Source organism: Excalfactoria chinensis, chromosome 1, assembly GCF_039878825.1.
Source record: "Excalfactoria chinensis isolate bCotChi1 chromosome 1, bCotChi1.hap2, whole genome shotgun sequence".
NCBI classification, from domain to species: Eukaryota; Metazoa; Chordata; class Aves; order Galliformes; family Phasianidae; genus Excalfactoria; species Excalfactoria chinensis.
Genome location: NC_092825.1, coordinates 10,019,372 through 10,040,797, shown reverse-complemented (window position 1 = coordinate 10,040,797; position 21,426 = coordinate 10,019,372). Strand labels below are relative to the sequence as shown.

The 21,426-nt window shown below is 38.7% G+C and overlaps 1 protein-coding gene across 3 annotated transcripts in view; it reads left to right on the top strand.

Moving 5' to 3' along the window:
* Positions 1–298: 298 nt before the first annotated feature.
* Positions 299–21,426, top strand: part of CD36 (CD36 molecule (CD36 blood group)) — a 38,476-nt gene continuing 17,348 nt past the window's right edge. Inside the window, exons 1-2 of one of the 3 annotated variants that reach the window (XM_072347958.1) lie at positions 299–383; positions 13,695–13,929. In XM_072347958.1, the coding sequence (XP_072204059.1) occupies positions 13,810–13,929 (120 nt within the window). In that variant the 5' untranslated portion in view covers positions 299–383; positions 13,695–13,809. Of the gene's footprint in view, positions 384–1,252; positions 1,384–10,454; positions 10,589–13,694; positions 13,930–21,426 lie in introns of those variants that run through there. The other 2 variants (XM_072347966.1, XM_072347952.1) reach the window with 2 other exon arrangements.

Below are 21,426 nucleotides of genomic sequence, written 5' to 3'. Positions count from 1 at the left end.
ACATGAGAGATTTGAAGAGACATTAATGCTCATGGCATAGGACAAGCACAGAATTGATGGAAAGCTGCAAATTCTGGTAGTTAGGGAGAAAAAAACAACACAAACAACAAACAAAAAAAACAACACCTAGGGGATAATTTGATGAAGGAGGAGACAGATGAGAGGAGATACTTAGTGGAGGAGTGACCTCTGAGATGATAGGTTGGAAGGTGAGAGAGAGAGACAGGGAGCTGGAGGAGGGAGGAGATTCTAATGGAAGGAAATAGGAGTCAAAGGTATCACATGTAGAAAGGGAGGCAGAAGGGAAGTCTGGCAACAAACTGGAGGCTGCAGCTGTGAAAGCCATACAGGAAGCAAGCGACGGGTCTCCAAGAAGACCAAAGGTAGAAAAACAGCATTTATATAAATTAATAGGTCAGAAAATATTCATAAATAAAAGTTTCTGGACTATTTTCCCTTTTCCTTGCTTCTTCATATTCTGACTGGCTTTAAAGATGGAGCTTCACAGAAAGTAAGGCAAAGAGCTTTATGACACTGGCAGTTTCCTGTGTTACCGCATGCAACAACAAGATTTCTAGCTCTTGTCACTTTGTCTCATTTCAGGGTCCTGTTAACCCTCTATGAAAGGCCATGCCAGCCAGGCTGCCACTGTTGCTCTTTGTTTGCTGCAACTGTCTGTAAGGAAGTTCTTCAATCTGCTGTTCAAATCCACAAGTAAATTAAACCCTGAGCAGTTTATCACTGCTGTGAGAAGGGGATCTTGCATGGATCAAAAAGGCAACAGGAAGAATCAGTAACTGTCATTTGACGTATATGTTCTATTTGACAACAAAACACAGAACAAGAGCCTATGAAGTTATTTAGAAATGACAATGAACTGGAATAGTTGTACCCGTAGCTGTGATTCTGTGATTCTGATATGTCTGTGCTTTATGTAAGAATATAAACCTGAATCTAAAGAGTTATTTCCAGCATGAAACATCTCACCTGCCTTGCAGGGTCTTGCAGGGATTAAGTAGGATTTAGACTGTGTTTGCAAAGAGTTATTGCAAAGACCAGAGGCAATTAAGCTTGCTCTGGATTGGCAACAAGGAACTGACACGTTGTCTCCAAGTACTGGGTTATTGCAGAGGGTAAGGAGCGCTGAGGCAGAGGTTAGCACTGATAGTATTTCTTATAGCTGGTCTTTCTTGCAAAGCAGAAGGGTGAAAGAGTATTAACTTTGGCATCACTTGAGACAGTTTATCTACTGCAACTTTCTGTTTCCCTTTGTGGTCTTTGCACTCATTGGACACTGGGCAGCTGCAGAATTGTTGTATAATTGCTGCAGAAACTCAGTTTTTCTGTGAAAAGGAGCTAAATTAGGAGACACACTCCACACAGGTATGTAATCCTGCTTCTGAACTAAATGCAGTTTCTCAGCACACAGCTGCACACTGTAATATTGTACACTGTATTAGCATACATATTAGCTAAGAAAATACTACTATGTCTGAATTACTGAAATCAAAGGGATCATTCAGCTTCTATTTCTTGTCTGTTTTTAATTTTAAGAGCCCGTTTACTAGAATTTATAAAGAATAAATGATTTAATTGCATATAAATGTACTGTTAAATGTAAATACAATTAAAACGAAGATATTCAAAGTTTAAACTGTCTATAATAAGTATATATAATCATTTTTCTGTAAGCCATTATCTTTTACATGTGTCTGTGTTACAAATGACTCTATATGTTTATTACAAATGTGAAAAGAAAGAATTGTCACGTGGTATGGCTGCTTATAAAATATATGTGTTATAAATGAACATGAAAATCCTGACATAATAATTAGGTACAGAAAAATGTGTGCATCTGAGTAGATTTAAAATTATAATTCATGCCCAATAAAGATGGTGATGTAACATTTATTAATTTCATCTTGTCATGGAAATTCTGAGATAACTCAGAAAATGTATTGTAACCATGCATACACTTAGAACTTGTACTTTAGTGATCTGATTCTCTTTCAAGCTGATGTACTCAATATGATAGAAACTCAGTGATTTTTTTTTAAGTTGATAAAAATACCCTATTTGTATAAAAATTGTGGTCTGTAGTTATCCAGTATCAGATTTTTTATTTTTATTTTTATTTATTTATTTTTTTTTTTTCCACATCCTCAAGTTATTCTTCATTGACCCATAATGATGACAGGCAGGAAAATAGTGAAAATGCATTTTTTTTTTTCATTTATTTATTTATATTTTAAAACCAGTTAAATTATTATGTTTTGGATCTACTTTGTATGTAACTGATAGTTACATGAATATTTCTGTAACATGTTTTCATCTGAAAGTATAGTGTCATATCTTAGCATCAGAATAGTGTATAATCTGAGAAGTTAAAGGTATCTATTTGCTGCTCCTTTCTTTCCCTACCAGAGCACAGATTTCACCACTAGTACTTTTTCTACTGGTCTGTTCTCATAGTTGTTAAGTCTTTCCTCATGTGCAGCAGCTCTTCATATTTTTTCCTAATCTCTCTAGACCTTCAGCTGTTGCCAAGGTATCTTTTTGTGGCCTAGCTCACCAGATCCATAGGGATAGGTTATAGAAATTGTAGCACACTTTCTTGAAACAGTCTGAGTACTGGTCTCTCATGCAAACTGTTAGGCAAGACCCATACAGTCTGTACTGCTGCTGTCAGCTGGAGGGGAAGATATGGTTTTCTCAACAGTGTTTCCATTAGCTCTGTGCTGTGATATCTGTATTCTCTGAGATATCCCCTTGAGGGACAAAGCTGTATCAGGAAGGACTTTGGCCTATATTAATTATGTAGATAATGTTTTCTGTTTTCCTTTCTTCTAGTAGGAAAACTTCTGTCTCCTGGCAGAGGTCTGGGTCTCCAGATACTATCCCAACAATTGATTCTGATTCACAAGGAAAAGGTAGTAAATTGTCTCAGGGCATAGGACTATTTAAATAAAGATCCCTCTGACTCCTTTGCACTTGGGTTAGAATAATCCCAGATACTTATACAGGCTGGGAAAAGAATTCCTTGAGAGTAGCCCTGTGGAGCTGAAGGTCCTGGTGGACGAAAAACTGAACATGAGCCAGCAACATGTTCTTGCAGCTTGGAAGACCAATGGTATTCTGGGCTCCACCAGAAGAGGGATGGCCAACAGGGACAGGAAAGTGATTGTCCCCCTTTGCTCTTCCCTTGTGAAGCCCCATCTGGGGTACTGTGTCCAGGTCTGGGACCCCCAGGTCAGAAAAGATGAGGAGCTTTTAGAGAGGGTCCAAGTGAGCCCGCAAATGTGATCAGAGGGTTGGAGAACCTCTGCTACTAAGACAGGCTGACGGAGCTGGGTATGTTCAGCCTGGAGATAAGAAGGCTCCAGGGAAACTTCATAGCAGCTTTCCAGTATTCGAAGATTATAAACAAGAAGGAAAACAACTTTTTACACAGATAGGTAGTGACAGAACAAGGGGGAAAGAATTCTAGAATGAAGGAAGGGAGTTTTAGATTAGACATCTGGGGGAAATTTTTCGTTAAGAGTGGTGAGGTGTTAGAACAGGCTGCCTACAGAGGTTGTGTATGCTCCAATGTGGCCCTGGGGCAAGCTGGTCTGGTACCACATTTGGAGGTTGGTTGTCCTGCCTGTGGCAGGGGAAATTGGAACTTGATGATCCTTGGGGTCCCTTCCAACCCAAGCCATTCTATGATTCTATGACTGACCCTTTAAAGGATTAAAGGGTTAGAAGGATAGAACAGTTTTTCGTTGTTGTTGTTTGTTTGTTTTTTCTTTTTCTCCTTTTTATCTTTTTTTTATCTGGAAGTTAGTTTATTGTTTGGCATTAATGCTTCACGTTTATGGTGGAACTGAAGTCTTGGGGAAGATCTGCATATTGCTCAGACCAAGGATGTCTCTGCAGGCCTGGAACATATCACCTAAAAGATTATGGTTTCAATTATTTACCAGGACTCAATCACGAGGGAAGTCACCAAAATGTTAACCTTAAAATTGGTTCTTAATGTATTGGAAAACTCACTTGTATGTATTACACAAACAAAATTCTGGTATAGTTGGTAGGCAAAAGCTAATATAACAACCACCTAGTCATTCATCAGAGCCACTTCCACTGTCTTGTTGGGATGACTCATTATGATGACTGTTTCTCAACCAGGTATTGCACCAGTGAAGGCGTTTAAAATTACTCTATTATTCCATGACTTTTAAGCCAAGGAGCAGAGTTTTGCAAGTGGTGGAATATATCCAAGTGAGGACAAGATTTGTTAAATTTCCTTGACTTTCAAAAGATATCTGTTTCAAAATTTTTCTCCCTTACCATAAAAGCCTCTTCTCTGTGCCTTCCTTAACCCAGACCTTTAGCTAACAGACTTTTTATGGGCCTGTGCTCCTTCAGACTCACACTGAAACTTGAGTTATTATATTGCGTATTCTGTTTTGTGTTCATTTCTGCATTCTGAATAACTTGCACAGACATGTGGCAGAGGAAAAGTCAAAGCTTGCTGTACCCCTACCTCTGTTATGCTTTCATACCTGCTAAAATGAATTGAAAACAGTTTATAAATGTAATTTTGAGAACTGAGAAAGGCAGTAGTTCATGCATGCTATAGCGAGTAAAGAGGAATACAGAATCAGTACGTCTGTGTAGAAAAGAACTGAAACAGCTGATGGGACTTCTATTGCCCATTTTGCCCTTAAATAACCTAGTCACAGTTTAATAGAGAAACACATCATTGGCAGGAACCAAATGTATCACACTCTTTCCACTGTATTGCTGCCAAGTTGGCTTGAGTCAGTAGCATCTTAAGATGCTTTCCATATCATCAGAACTCACTGAGAATCACAAGGGACAGCACCTTAGGTCATAAAACTTCTTAGAGCTGAGAAAACTGCTTTTGAGAGTCACTAATGGGTAATGAAAAAGCAGCACAGCAGTTTGAAATGAGTCTTCTGGGCTCTTGTGGTGGGATCAGATATGGTGTGCATGGGTGGATCTTTTTCCAGGTTGAAGCAGGCTGAAGACTGCTTGATGGGAGTGGCTGTAGTATGCCTTATGGGATGCAATGGAAAGCCCTAAAGGCCAACACATGTGCAGTAAAAGTCTATAACGCAAGGTGGGCAAAAATGCTACAACACTTCTGCAATCTTTGGCCAAACTTTTCTTTGATGTAAGGTGGCAAATATTTAGAACATTTTCCATTAAATTTTTGCTTTGCTTTGCAACTTGTTTGCACTCACCAGAACTTCTTATAACTGTCATGGTACTATTGATATAATACACTTATAAAAGGAGGAGCTGAAAATCTCACTGGGGAGCCTGAGTAGAGTTGCTCTAATATTAACTATCTAAAATTTAGTCATTTTGGTGCAAGTCATTTAGGAGAGAACAGGAAATGAATGCCTCTTCCTTTGTTCATAAAGCTAATTTTCACATGGTTATTGTTATTTGCAGCAATATTTTTAGATAACGTTATGTAAGAGAAGAATTGCTATGAAAATTTAGGTCCTTAGAGAGGAGATGTTAAAAGCACAGAATCACAGAATCACAGAATCACAGAATTATAGGGGTTGGAAGGGACCTCTAGAGATCATCGAGTCCAACCCCCCTGCCAAAGCAGGCTCCCTACACCACATTGCACAGGTAGGCGTCCAGGTGGGTCTTGAATATCTCCAGAGAAGGAGACTCCACCACCTCCCTGGGCAGCCTGTTCCAGTGCTCCGTCACCCTCACTGTAAAGAAGTTCCTGCGCACATTCGTGCGGAACTTCCTATGCTGAAGTTTCAGCCCATTGCCCCTAGTCCTGTCCCCACGCACTACTGAAAAGAGACCAGCCTCACCACTATGGCTCCCACACTTCAGGTATTTATAAACCTGGATCAAGTCCCCTCTCAGCCTTCTTTTCTCAAGGCTAAACAGGCCCAGTTCCCTAAGTCTCTCCTCATAGGGGAGATGGTCCAGGCCCTTCACCATCTTTGTGGCCCTCCGCTGGACTCTCTCCAAGAGATCCCTGTCTTTTTTGTACTGGGGGGCCCAGAACTGGACACAGTATTCCAGATGAGGCCTCACCAGGGCAGAGTAGAGGGGGAGGATCACCTCCCTTGACCTGCTGGCTACGCTCTTTTTAATGCACCCCAGAATGCCATTGGCCTTTTTGGCTACAAGGGCACACTGCTGGCTCATGGCCAACCTGTCGTCCACCAGGACACCCAGGTCCCTCTCAGCAGAGCTCCTCTCCAGCAGGTCTTCCCCCAACCTGTACTGGTGTACAATTATTTCTACCTAGAAACAGAACTGAGACAGCTTAAGTATCTCATTATTTCTCTCTTTTAAAATGAAGTTACTATGCCATGTAACCCTCATCATCCCCATGATTTCTGGAAAATAAGGTAGTACAAAATACCAGTCACAGTGAGAGTAGCTGAGACAAAGACAGTGAATATATAATTTAGGAAAAGAAAATTCTGGGTTTTTTTAGGGGTTTTGTTTGTTTGTTTGTTTTAATGTATTGGTATTCAATTTATTTTCAGGCTAGTATCTTCATATAGGTGAGGTTCACTCTAGGGGATCCTTGTAAACAGTAGGAGCCAAGCAAACTGTTGAAACTGGTCCAAGTGGAAAGCTCGAGCACTACTTTTTTATTATATGATTAGGTGATACACAGCAGGTTTTTATTGCCAGAGGAAATCACATTATCTTTCATGAATACAAAAACTTTACTCCATATATAAAAAGAACACATCTCCTAGTATCTCCCATGTATGCAGAAGGGCAAAATTCTTATCTAGCTGGTGGCATGTTGCACATTTTCATCTGCAGATGATTCACTTTCCTCATTGTCCTCCTTAGTAAAACACAGTTCACGTAACAGAAGATGAGTGTGCTGAATCAGAAAGAGGTTATTTGAGAATAGAAGACACTTGTTACTATTTTTGGTCTGTGGAATGCTCTGAATTTGTCATGACTAAGTATGTTACATCCCTTCTTGTGGGACTTTGGGTAAGACCTAGAGGACCACTGGGTGGTGACAGCAAGATTTTGAACTCCCCGAAACAAACTGCTGTTTTTTCTTGCCACATAGAGAGGGGGTAAGCATTATTTCTCACACCTTTACTTCAAAATAGAATGTGTATCTAAAATATTTTTGAAAGATGGGCTTTAAATGCTGACAATATTAACTTCATCTTCTGCCCTAGGGATTGGCACATTGTTTAAAAAATGACGGACCTTTCTTTCTTTCTTTCTTTCTTTCTTTCTTTCTTTCTTTCTTTCTTTCTTTCTTTCTTTCTTTCTTTCTTTCTTTCTTTCTTTCTTTCTTTCTTTCTTTCTTTCTTTCTTTCTTTCTTTCTTTTTCTTCCTTTCTTCCTTTCTTCCTTTCTTCCTTTCTTCCTTTCTTCCTTTCTTCCTTTCTTCCTTTCTTCTTCTTTTCCTCTTTTTTTTCTTGTTTTTGTTCAGAGAGTACAAAATTAATGATAAGTGTTTCTTGGAGTTTTCTAATGTTTTGAATGTTATGATCAGACAGATGAAGAAAACCCAGCGAGTGGTTTTTCTTTGAGTGCGGAAGCATGCCATACAAAGTCACGTCTCAGAGAATTTCCACGGGAACTTGGGAACATTTATGTGGACATACCTCAGAATTCAAATTTTGTGAATCATAACAGTATGCCATCCTCTCTGGTAGATAGGATCTTAACTTAAAAACAAACAGAGCACTCCCCACTCCTGCCCACCCAAAAACAACAACAACAACAACAAAACCCAAACAGAATAAGTTGTTGAGTATTTATTTATCTCACAACATACAGAAAAACTGTATCTCTCCTCATTTGCTCCTTCTATGTTTGGAAAGCATGCCAAAGAAAGTGCTCTCCAGAAGTCCCTATTATGAATTGCCTAAAAAAAAACCCAAGGAATTAGCTAATCTCATTAGAGTTTTCTTATCAGTGGTATATTTACATCAAGAAATGAGGGTAGAGTTCATATAGGGTGCTTCCTGTGGTTTTCTATGTCTTCATCAAGCATATGAATGTGATTTCTTTACAGTCTCTTTGTGGAAGCACACTGTAAATTCTGACAAAGCGTGTGATTTTTTTGCTTTCTCTGTCATTGCAGTTGTTGTTTTGTCTCTAGCATTCTTCTCTATAATCTCTGAACTCTGATCTGAAGCCAGAAACAAGAATACCATTAAGTACTTCTGATTTTTCTTTTTTTAGAAATTCTTCTATGAAACAGAAAAATGACAGACATTTGAAAGTGAACAACTCTCTTTGTTTCAAATCCCTTCAGCTGGTTTCTGTTGCTGAATCTGACAAACCTGGTTTCACCACCAAGCACAGCTTACCAACAGAGATTTTCCTTGAATGGCTTTTTGCCCAGATGGAGCACAGTCAAAAGTGGTGTCTCCAGGAGGCTGTCTTGGGGCCGGTACTCTTTAACATCCTTATCGGTGGCATACATGATGGGATTGAGTTCCCTCTCAGCAAGTTTGCTGAAAACACCAAGATGAGTAGTGCAGTTGATACAACAAAAGGAAGGAATGCCATCCAAAAGAATCAGGATAGGCTCTAAAAGCAGGCCTGCGAGAACGAAGTGAGGTTAAACAAGGCCAAGTGCAAGACATTGCACTTAGGTTGGGGCAATCCCAGGTATGTGTACAGACTTCGATAAGAATTCCTTGAGTGGCCCTGCAAAAAGGGACCTGAGGGTCCTGTTGGATGAAAACCTGGACATGAGCTGATATTGTGCACTTGCAGACCATAAGTCCAGTTCTATCCTGGGCTGCAGGACAGTGGCCAGCAGGAAGAGGGAGGTGATTGTTTACATCTGCTCTGCCCTTGTGAGTCCCCATCTGGTGTATTGCATACAGGCTTTGGGTGCCCAGCCCAAGAAAGATGCATATCTTTTGGAGTAGGTCCAGAGGAGGCTATGGAGGGCGTAAGAGGGCTGGAACACTTCTCCTGTTAAGAAAGGTTGAGGGAGTTGGGCTTGTTCAGTCTGGAGAAGACTCCAGGAACAAACCAAAACAAAATAAAAAGAAACAAACTTAATACCACAGAAAAAAGCAGCAGACATTCTCCTCTCCTATGAATGATACATACTGGTCCCCATGTATTGCAAAGGAAGACAATGGGCATGGTAGAGAAAATATCCACAGGCAGATATGAGTAATAGGAATTGCTTCCTTTGAGAAAAGATGAATAAGTAGAGAATAAGGCAGCACAGCTTGGAAAGAAAAAGGGGGAAAGAATTAGAAAAAGTGAACAATAGTTCTACTGCACTTTTCAAGGATGTGAAACTGGAGTTAGTCAAGGTCACCAACACTTCCTGTCAGTGAGTCTACTACAAAAAGACTGACCTTCATGTTACTTTCCAAGAACTAGGGTCACTGTCACTATTGATTTTTCCACCAGGAAGAAAAAAATTGCGTTTGTTAATCCATCTTGGACTGATATAGCAGAAGTGGATTAAAGGAAGGGAGCTTCATCTATACCAGTTCAACATTCAAATAGGACAATAACAGAAATGAAACAATAAACAGGAAGTAAAAACATGTAAAAAGTACTGAATATGTGTATCACAAACTGTGCAGGGCTATATCCTGAAAATCTGGACCTAAAAAGCTATTTTTAGTAGTATTTTCTCTCTTGCAATCAAGAAAACCACTTATAAGTCACTTCCTCTTGATGCTGCCAGAACCTTTTTTAAGACAATCCATTTATTTAATTCACAGGGGGTGAAGAGGTATATAAAAAACATATTTCTGTGAAAGTCTGCCCAACTGATAATTTTTAGTATACTCTTCTGGGATAACACTTTGGGTGATGAAGATAGCAATGTAAATCTAACCGAATTGCAGATACATTAATAGAAAGGAGCTTCTGATAATAAGCTTTTTAAACTTGCAGTTCAAGAGGAAGAGCATTAGCACTTCACGAGGAAATGTTGTAATCCAACTTATGAAAAAAACAAGTTTACAAAATCTGCCTGACTTTTGTTTAACTTGAAAATATACAGTCGTGATGATTAAACTGCAGAGGGTTTCATATCGTATTTTCACATAATAACTTCAATAGTAAAGCTATTATTAAATACAGCAAGGCATGCTATATAGCAAAGGGTATTTGTAAATATTCAGCATCTTTAAGAAGCTGCTAAGCAAGTTAGTCATAACTTGCTAATATGAGCACTTTCAAAGCAAATGGATATTAGGGGAGAAGTGACCAGGAACCAAATAAGTAAATTACCCTTTTGTCTCCTTGACCTTTGACTCACTTGGATCAAAATCTGGCAAAGAGTGCAGCTGCTAAGTATATTACCATGGGATGTAGGTAGTGGCATTTAGTCAGACTGCAAAAATAGACAGTCCCCTCCCCAAGCACCAATACAGTTTAATTTTTTCTTCTGGCAGAAAGATAAACAGGGAACTGACATCTCTTGGAATATATAAGCGCCCCCTCGAAGCTCTGAGGGTTTGTGCTTGGTGGGGAGCTCAGCTGCTTGTCCTCTTGTAACTTGATGCTAGTCGTGTGTTAAGTGCCCGTACATTCAGCTGAAAAGTCAGTTGCCCTTATTCAAGGTGAGTCATATGATACATTTAAAATCAGAGAGTTTTCCTCAGAAATACTTTTAAATTCACTTGGTGGAAAAATCTTGAAAGTTTTTATTTGTAATGTAAAATAAAAGGATAAGATTATGCAACACTGCAAGGAGAAATAGAAGTGTACATGTATTAGTGAATCTCTTTATAATGTTAACAGTGAAATTGTATGTTTAGTATTCCTAGCTTTCCCAATTCCATTCTGTCATTTGATATATATATATATATTTATAATTACAGCTCCTGAAATTAGGTGGATATTTACAAAATGCACGTTTTAAAAGAGGTATTTGTAACATATGCTATTGCAATATTGTAAATAATTATTACTATTTACAATAAAAAATTCAAAACTATAATTCAAAATTGCATCAGACTTTAAAGAAAAATGAAAAGCAGAAATAATTTCTTCCCAGAAAATGTGTCTCTTAAATATTTCAGGATTTTTAATATCACCTTCTAACCTCAAACAGAATAATTGGAAATAATTATGTTTTAAAATAACATTTATGGGCAACAAATCAAATTCAATAGCAGAATTAAAGAAGTCCATGCACACAAAAAATGTTTTAAAATGACTATTGGATCTGGAGAAATTATTAAGAAACTGCAGAAAATATTCCTCAGTTTTTTTAAGGGCTTACTTTGGATTGATATGTGCAAACAAAAGTGAAGTTGGCAAGAAACATTCTTGTTGGATATTGCTAATTTAATCTTTACATTTTATGTTTATGTTCAGTTATGATAGAAATATGTTATTTACTTCTGTGCAAATAAGTTGTGAGTGCTCTTCACTGCAGTTGTGTAATGGGTAATTGGAATTGCATAAATTGAGCTATGTCTAGACTATTGTTACACTGTGTTTAATGGGAGAAGGGTGAATAAATTTGGAAGAGGCAGAAGTTATAAGCAGTCAGTTGCTTCTATTTACTAATGGTGATGTTGAGGGATATCTATTCTACCAAATGTAAAAAATCCACTGGAACAGCTGGTAAAAGGATAGATGGTAATATATTTCAGTGGAATATGTATTTCTGTTGAATCTGAAAAGCCTCATTATGTAAGATAAATAAATAAATAAATAAATTCAGACAGTATCCAAAAGCCCTTTTAAAACACTAATGGAAAAAATGATTTTCATTTTTTAATTTTAAAATATATATTTACAAACTTTCTCATTGGAAAACAACAACACAACAACACAACAAAGCAAACAAACAACAACAACAACAAGAAAAAAACAGCCAGGGTATATTAAAAAAAACAGATGAAAGGAGTACTCTGGGAGTAGTCTGGGCTTAGGTGTAGACAGACATGATGTTATTGTTGTGACAACATGTAGGACACAAGAGGACACAGCATTAGCCTGCTGACCATGTACATGGTGTCAGTACATGATATGTGTGTCCTTTGTCTTTCCCCCATTAAAAAGGGCATCATAACCGTGTATGGGATTTACAAAAATAAAACATGGCTCATCCTACACCTACTCTACGATTTAGAAATTCATGAAATTTTTAACCCTTTAATTGTGAGTAAATTGGGAATTCAGGTTGAGTTGTTCTTTCATTACATCCTTCTGTTTTACTTTGCTCCGCTTGGCCATGAGTGTGTAATTAACTTTGCAGCTGATACTTGCTTTAAAAGTGATGTAGAGATGATCCCAACAAACTGACAAACAAATGCAGGTAAAAATAAGAAGGACTCTGACAATAACATATAAAATAGAAAAGAGCTGATTTACTGTTATTTGGAGGTCAAAGGCAAATTAGAAACTTAAATTCTATGGGTGTGATTAATTCCTGAGAAAGCATGAATTAGGCAGCTGTTATCATAAGTATTAATAAGTGTGACAAACACTAGGAGCTTATGTGTTACCACTTCTCAGCATTGGTAGCATTGTGATTTTATTTCTGACATCTTCAGATAGGGGCCAGATTTCAAGATAGTTGAACTTGTACTGTCAGCAAAGGCTGTTTTCCAATAAATAATTGAAAGCAATCTTTTTTTTTTTTTTTTTTTTTTTTTTTTTTTTTTTTTTCTGAGACTGAATTAAATATCATAGTATCATCATAGTATCATAGTATCGTGCGAGTTGGAAGGGACCTTAGAGATCATCGAAATATATGGTGATGTTATACATTCAAAAGACTGAAACCTAAGCATTTGTTAAGAAGTCAGCCGTTCTGTAAAGCAAGTGAGATGGTGAAATCATCTCATGGGGTTGGTGGCTGAAAGTAAGAATTCAACTTCTACAGTCATGCTTTGGCCTTGAAGTAGCTGAGACTTTGGGAGTTTTTCACAAAGAGAGTGGTGAGCTGCTGTAACAGGATGTGCAGAGGTTATGGATGCACCATCCCTGGAGGTGCTCAAGGGTGGGTTTGATGGGTACCTGGGCAGCCTAATCATGTGATTGATCTAGCTGTTGGCAACCCTGCCCACACTGGGCATTGGAACTGGATCTTTAGGTTCCTTCCAGTCCAAGCCATTCTATGATTCTATGAAATAAAATTTTAGCCCTTCAGTAGTAGACTGGACTGACAGAGGTACAAGAAGACAAACTTTTTGTGGATGCCTCTCATTAGAGATTGCCATTGCCACTAAGACATGTTGCAGGCCCACCCTGGGTAGCTTACACAAGTGGTGTAAGTGATTTTGCCTGAAGTGATAGCCATGGGTATCGCAAGCTGTGATCAAGACTGAAGGCTATAACCTCCTGCCTTGGCACAGGGAGATTTCTGAGAAAGAGTTTTCCTAAGGAAGAATGTCAGCTGAGTACTGTTATGAGAGTTTTCCCTAATAGTGCAGAACCATAAAACAAGAAAGAGAGAGAGAGAAAAAAAAGCAAGCGAAACAACGTAATGGCCTTTAAGAAAATGAGGAAAAAACAGATTGTTGTATGTGTCCAGTGACTAGCACACAAAATGTGTATAATTTTTTTTTTTTTTTTTTTTTTTTTTTTTGTACTGTTATCCACTATCTGACTGTTTTTGACATGTTATCTCCCTGCCCGCTTCAACTCACGTACTTTGTATTTTCGACCTTTGGAATGTAATTTTTGTTCACTGTCTCTGTATATTATCAGCTTCTCTCACGAAGATCAGCAAGTCTGTTGGGACCAAGAAGTGTGACAAAAAGCTTGGAGGACTGCAGCAAGGATATTTTTACATTTCCTGTCTGCACCCTGTCAAAGGAGAGGAATGACTTGTAACAGAAGCTGTGGGCTCCTCACTGGGGCTGTCATTGGTGCAGTGCTGGCCATCTTTGGAGGAGTTCTGATACCAGTTGGAGATAACCTCATAAGCAGAGCGATAAAAAAGGTACAAAATATTTTTTTTTTTTCTTCAGTCCTGTTGTTTGCTGATTCCTGAATAGTCATTGTTTCTGAATTTTGTATTTTGTTTCTGCATTTTTTAATTTTTTTTTTTATTTTTTCATTTTCTTTTAACTTTTTTTAAAACCTTATGTAATGTACGCAATCCAAACTTTCTAGGGAATAATTGCTGCAGCACTTCCTTTAATATTTTAATTGTATTACCATGTTTGCTTGCTCTATCATGATTTATTTGAGAAGTTAAAATATTTTTGGGGGATAAATTTTAATTAATGTAATTTTGAAGTCAATTTTATTTTACTACAATTACAATTGTAACTGGTTTCTTCTTTTACCTCTACAATCATCCAACTGTTTTTCTGCATTTTTTTCATAACTGACGCTCACTCCATGTGTTTATGTGTGCACTTCATGCGACTATGCACTCCTTACTGTGCTTTACCTATGCAAATTTCTAATGCAGAATCTAGTCTTACTCCCAAGTTCATTCAGATCATATTCTGTGACTGTATAATTGAAACATGCTTTGCTCCACGAGACTACAAAATCTCATCACATACCTTTCCTTGATTCAAGGTGTGTGAAGAATAACTGAAGTAGAGTGTTGTAGATCTCATGCAGAAACTTTCCCCTCTCTCACTCCCTCTCAATCTCTTTTCATCTGATTTTCTTTATAATCTAGTTTTGACTTTATTTAAAAATGAGAATTTGTTAAATCTTCTGTGAAAATGAGTACATAACTGTGGGTCCAAACCATGCTGAAAAGAAATGACAATGGAAGCCATGGAAACTGTGGAATTGGTCAGTAAGACCATCCAACAGTTAGAAATCAGGCTTTCACTAATGGTTAGTTTTCCTAATCATCTGCTGTGAAGCTGGAAACTTTGGAGAAAGCTATTTAAAAACCCTGCAGGTAGACTGTACATAATCTATTCATTAGCAATATAAGTCAAACAGAGAAGTGGATACATGAACAGTCAGGAAATGTTTCATTGCCTATTACCATCATTTTGCAAAAAAAGTATTCTGTACTCAATTCAATTCTTAGGATCCATTGTATTCTGTATGTATCATGATCTTTTCAGATTCATAGAATAATATATATATATATATATATATATATAAAATGAGAAGCGTCTCTACATACAGTCTCACCCACCTTCTAGTATTTCACAAAAAAATATAGACTATATATTGTCTATAGTTGCAAATAAGTTCAGTTGATTGAAATATTAAGGAATTTGAAAATTTTCTTGTAAACATGCTATTTTTAAATGTTTATCTCCTTACACCAAATGTTTACTTTCAGTTAATCCAGAATGTTTTCTTGTGCCATTCAGCCTTTTCAAAGCAAATTACACACACTGCAAATGTTATGTGTTCATCTGTTTATTTGTAATAATGAACCAGTCATACAGCATACTCTGCAAATATCTACATATTAAATTATACATGTACAAATTCTTAGTAGTAAGTTTTAGACAGAGTAATTTTTCTTCTCCCTCTTTATAATTTTCTGCATTGTGATCATGTTTCAGATGTTTCTATCTATTTCAAGGCAACTTATTAGAAGTATATAAAAATGAAAATGAGTGCCACTATTCATCTGAATAATACAAGAGTGAATTTGTAGAGACTTTGTTTATTTAAGTAACAGGGTATGATCTGTTTTTCTAACCACATGTCAAACTGGATTATTTCTTTGTTTGTCATGTTTATCATAGAATGGTTCCTAGTTCTGATTTAATTGTGTAAATGAAATCGCTAACAATAATAAGAAATACTTTTTATCCACTGCTATAACACAATAAGTATTAAAATATACTAAAAAATGTTTTTTCTAAACCTTTTTGCTTTTTAAAGAAAATTTAATAGAAACAGTCTGATTTCACTGGCAGTTTCATTGGAATCTGTCAAGAGAGACTGTAGAGTAGAAACGAATGTACAAAAAAACAAAGAAGAAACAAAAAAAAAAGTGAGATTTTTTTTTGAGATACAATCTGTTAGTATATGTATTTCCATTTCATCTGATGTGAGGTATGAGGTTGACACCACCACCAGAAGCATCATGGAGAGGTTAACCAAACAAGGTCAAGGTTAAACTACTTCAACTTCCATACTATACAGTGATTTCAGAACCAAGGACAAAAATTATTTTCCCAAGCTCCATCTGTCCAGAGGACAAAGTTACCATTCCATGGAGACCCTAGAGGTTTAGAAAACTGCTCTTGTCACAGTAAGAAGTGAAGCATGAACTTTTGAACTTTTCAGAGCTCTTTACAAAAAGTATTTTGTTTGAGGCTATCAAAATATATATTTTTACATGACATTTTACATTTCTGTTGCTCACTGTTGTATAATGGAATCATAAAACAGTAGAATTGCTCAAGTTGGAAAAGACCTTCAAGATCATCATGTCCAACCACAACCTATCGATACTACCCTAACTCTAACAACCCTCTGCTAAATCATGTCCCTGAGTACCACATCCAAATGGATTTTAAACACATTCAGGGATGATGATCACTGGGGAGCTTATCCCAGTGCTTAACAACCGTTTCTGCAAATAAGTTTTTCCTGATATTCAAACTAGACCTCCCCTAGTACAACTTGGGGCCATTTCCCCTTGTCCTGTCACCTGTCACCAGTGAGAAGGGACCAGCCCTGCTCTCACTGAAATCACCTTTATCATCTAATATATATATATATATATATATATATTAAAAAAAAAAAAAAAAAAAGAGTAGTCAATTCAATAATCCCTAATGGATTTAGGTTCTTACAGTGAGAGTGGGGCAGGTCTCTTCTCACTACTGACTTGTGACAGGACGAGGGGAAATGGCCTCAAGCTGCGCCAGGGCAAGTTTAGGTTGGATATTAGGAAGAACTTCTTTACAGAAAGGGTGGTTAGGTACTGGAATGGGCTCCCCAAGGAGGTGGTTGAATCGCCATCCCTGGATGTGTTTAAGAGCCGTTTGGATGTGGTACTCAGGGATATGATTTAGCAGAGGTTTGTTGTTGTGGTACTGTTTTGTGGTTGTTTTTTTTAAGAGATAGGCTACTGGTTAGGCTGCGGTTGGACTTGATGATCTTCAAGGTCTTTTCCAACCTGAGTAATTCTATGATTCTATGATTCTTTTAAAGATCCTTCTGATTTCACTCAGTCTTGCGCATTTAGATCACAAGCTGAACTTATCTGTATAGCAATTGCATACTGTATAGCTACTTTTGCAAATGATAGTTAAATATTGCATAAGATAGATACTAGGAGCTGACGCATTTATCTCTGCCCACGGCAGGCAGGGTGGAACTCAATGATCTTTAAGGGTCCCTTCCAACCCAAACCGTTCTTAGATTATGATTAGGGTTTCATATTAACAGTTGTGAATTGTTTGTTTCCCTACCTTTCATAAAATCACAGTGGACAAAAAGCAATGTAAAATTATTAGGTGAATATATGAGATCAGCTACAGAGAAGGGCAGTATTTACAGGTGTCCTTTCAAGTAATCAGACAGCCAAAGCCCAAACACTTGCTGGTGTGGGGACATTAGTGCTATTAAATGAGAACTTGAATAAGGACAGACTTATGGATTTTTTTCCACTTTAATCCATGATTTTCACTCCTAAAATATGTAGCAGCAAAACATACACACCTTTTTCGAAAAAGTATTACAATAATGGCCAAATGCCAATAAAAAGAATAGTCCTACTCCCTTCCTCCTCCCTCTTTTGTCCTTGTGCTTCCCATGTTTAAATCCTGGTTCACATTTGATCCTCACCCCTTCCCACACAGCTGAGCCAAGCAGCTCACTGGCAGAAAAGTAACAAAAAAAAAAATAAAGAAAGGAAATAGTCTTCCTCCAGTCCAGAAAGTAGATATAGTTCCTGGAGGAATGACTGTGAAGAGGAAAGGGAACTGGGGGTGCTGGTTGATACTTGTCTGAACATGAGCCGATAGTGTGCCCAGGTGGTCAGGAAGACCAATAGCATCCTGAACCGTGTAAGAAATAGTGTGGCCAGCAGGAGCAGAGGGGTAATCATCCCTCTGTACTCAGCCCTGGTGAGGCCACATCTCAAGTACTGTGTTCAGTTTTGGGCTCCTCACTACAAGAAAGACATGGAGGCCCTGGAACATGTCCAGAGAAGGGCAACGAAACTGGTGAGGGGTCTGGAGCACAAGTCTTATGAGGCACAGCTCAGGGAGCAGGGGTTGTTTATCCTGGAGAAGAGGAGGCTCAGGGGAAATCTCATTGTGCTTTACAACTTCCTGAAGGGAGGTTGTGATGAGGAGGGGTTTGGCCTCTTCTCCCAGGCAACAAACAAGACCCGAGCTGTACCAGAAGAGATTTAGACTAGGCATAAGAAGGAACTTTTTCTCTCAGAGAGTGGTCAGGCACTGGAATGGCTGCCCAGGGAGGTGGTGGAGCTGCCGTCCCTGGCAGTGTTCAAGAGGTGTCTGGATGATGAGCTGTGAGATACGGTTTAGTGACTTGCTGTAGCTACAGTAATGGGAGGATGGTTGGACTAGATGCTCATGTAGGTCCTTTCCAACCTATGATTCTATGATTCTATGATTCTATGATTCTATGATTCTATGGTTCTATGATTCTATGATTCTATGATTCTATGATTCTATGATTCTATGATTCTATGATTCTATGAATGAGAACTGGCCCAAAAGAAGGGGAGGGTGGATGGGTCAGGTACAGGAGTTGGTGGTAGCTGGCTTTTTCCTTTAACTGCAAAGATGTCAGATAGGGTTGACTGTCCTCTTAAAGCTGCCCCCATGGTGGCAGTAGTGCCATTTTGTGGATGGGCTGCAAATCCATAAGGGAGCACACTTCATCCTGGCTCCCCAGCTACTTCACTCCCTGGGACCTCTTTATACAATATTCAAGGTCATTTTTCCCCCATTATTATTTTCCAAGCATATTATATAGACACAGTTATTCCTGCATGAAAAGTAAGGGAGAGTCACTTCACCTTTAGGTGGACAGCAAATTAGTTTTTGATTGGCAGGAAAGTGCATAGTACAATACAGTTCAGGCCATTAAAATGATTGTCATGTAGCCTGTAGCCTTACAGTTGAGATGTAGCCTTACATCTCGACTGATGTAAGGTGACATGTTCTTTAAATTCTCTGAATTCAGTGAAAAATTGTGAGATATGATCACTGCAGAATAAAAGTATTTCAAAGTGCTCCAAATGTCTAAAGCTGGGGTAAGATAGGATGCTACTTCCGTGCCTTTCAAGGACGGAAGAAGAGGTCCAACGTCTCTGAGCAATACCTGCAGTGATGGGGAAGTCAGTGTGTCCTTCTGTGCAGCTATAACACCTAGCAATGGGTTGTAAGACATAGGAGGGGTGAGTGGAGGGAAACCTTAAAGGTTTTAAGAAGCCAGTAACATTGCTTTCAAATCTTATCCCAAGGTTGCAATTCCTCTATTCATTTTGTGCCTGTTACATGCTATAACATGTCTTCTCTTAGCTGCCAGAGATTCTTAATTTGATTCTATGATTAAGCATTTCCCTGTCCCAGTTGCAAAGAAGCAGGAGGTGAAATTCTTGCCTGTACTCCCATCCAAATACCTTGCTGAGTACAATACACAAGCAGACCCTGAGCAGGCTGAGCTGCACATGAATAGACTAGACTACACTAAAGTAGAATGATTAAGTTTGGATAAGATCTTAAAGATTATCAAGTCCAATCATCTACCTGGCACTACAAGCTCACTGCAAAACCATGTCCACACACTTTTAAAATGTCTTAGGGGATGGTGACTCCACAGTCTTCCTCTGGAGTCTGTTCTAATGCCTGACACTCTTCCTGTTAATAAATTATTTCTGATATCCAATTTAAACCTCCTCTATGGTGACTTAAGGCCATTTCCTTGGTTCTATCATTTGCCACCTGAGAAGGGAGAATTAACACACTGCTCAGTGCAACCTCCTGTCAAGGAGATGTAGAGAGCAATGAGGTCTTCTCAGCCTCCCTTTTTCTAAACTAAGCAGTCTCAGTTCCCTCAGCTGCTCCTCATATGTCTTGGTTTTCTAGTCTTATCAACAGCTTCATTTCTCTTCTCTGCACATATTCAAACAACTCAATATCTTTCTTCAGGTGAGGAGCCCTAAACTCAGCCTGATAGTTCTCAGTCCTTTCCCCAGTTCTGATGGACACACTACTTCTAATGCAAGCCAGGACGTCATTGGCTTTCTTGGCCACCTGGGCACACTGCTGGTTCACGTTCAGCTGGCTATGGACCAGGGCTCCCATGTCCTTTTCTGCTGGGCAGTTTTCCAGCCACTCTTCCCTAGGCCTGTATCACTGCGTGGGATTGTAATGAGCCAAGTATTCCACCCACAACTTACCCTTGTTGAATGCCATACAATTAAATGCAGTCCATCAATCCAGCCTACCCAGATCCCTCTTGCAGAGACTTCCTGCCCCTGGGCAGATCAACAATCCCACCCAAAATGGTATCATCTGCAAACTTACTGATGGTGTACTCAATCCTCTCATTAAGGTCACTGATAAAAGTATTAAACAGGACTGACCCCAGTGCTGAGCCATGGAGAACAGCACTTGTGAGCAGCTACTGGTGAGATTTAACTCCATTCACAATGAACCTTTGGGCCAGGCTATCCAGGTAATTCTTTGCCTAGAGAGCAGTACATCCATCCAAGCCATGAGTAGCCAGTTTCTCCAGAAGGCTGTGGAAAACTGTATAAAATGTCTTGCTAAACTCCAAGTAAACAACATTCACAGCCTTTCCTTCATCCACTAAATGGGACAGCTTATCACGGAAGGAGATCAGGTTAGTCAAGCAAGATCTGCCTTTCATAAACCCATGCTGACTGGGTGTGTTCACTCTAGTGTTGTGTATGTACTGTGTGGTAGCACACAAGATGATCCTCACCATGACCTTCCCTGGCAGCAAGGTCAGGCTGACAGGCCTGTAATTCCCCAAATCCTTCTTCCTGCCCTTCTTTTAGATGGATATCATATTTGACAGCCTCCAGCCTTCAGTCTTTATATTGACTTGTTTCTCCCAGATCCTTGGAATAATTATCCACAAAACTTGAAAAGCTAATTTCCAAATCATGCAAAATCTCTCTTCACCAAGGGAATGGCCTTCCCCTCTCAGGATCACAGCTGGAACAATCCTTAGCTTCCTGGGGTTTGCAAAACAAGGTTGAAGGGAATTGTAGCTGTCAAGTCTGAGCGCAAGCCCTCAGGCTGATAGCACATTTGCTGTGGAAATTTTTCCTTCCCCTAGCACAGAAATGTACATGAATTATACAAGAAATTTGGACAAGCTCAATGCTTTATGCTACCAGCAAGGCATTTGCAGCTCCACCATAGAAACAGCCTTTCCTCAGGCAAAACATGGTCTGTGTCAGGAGTTCTCCAAGATGTCACATTGATTTCTGAAACAGCAGTTCTTAATTAGTACTCTTCCTTTTTTTATGGTATTCACTAAA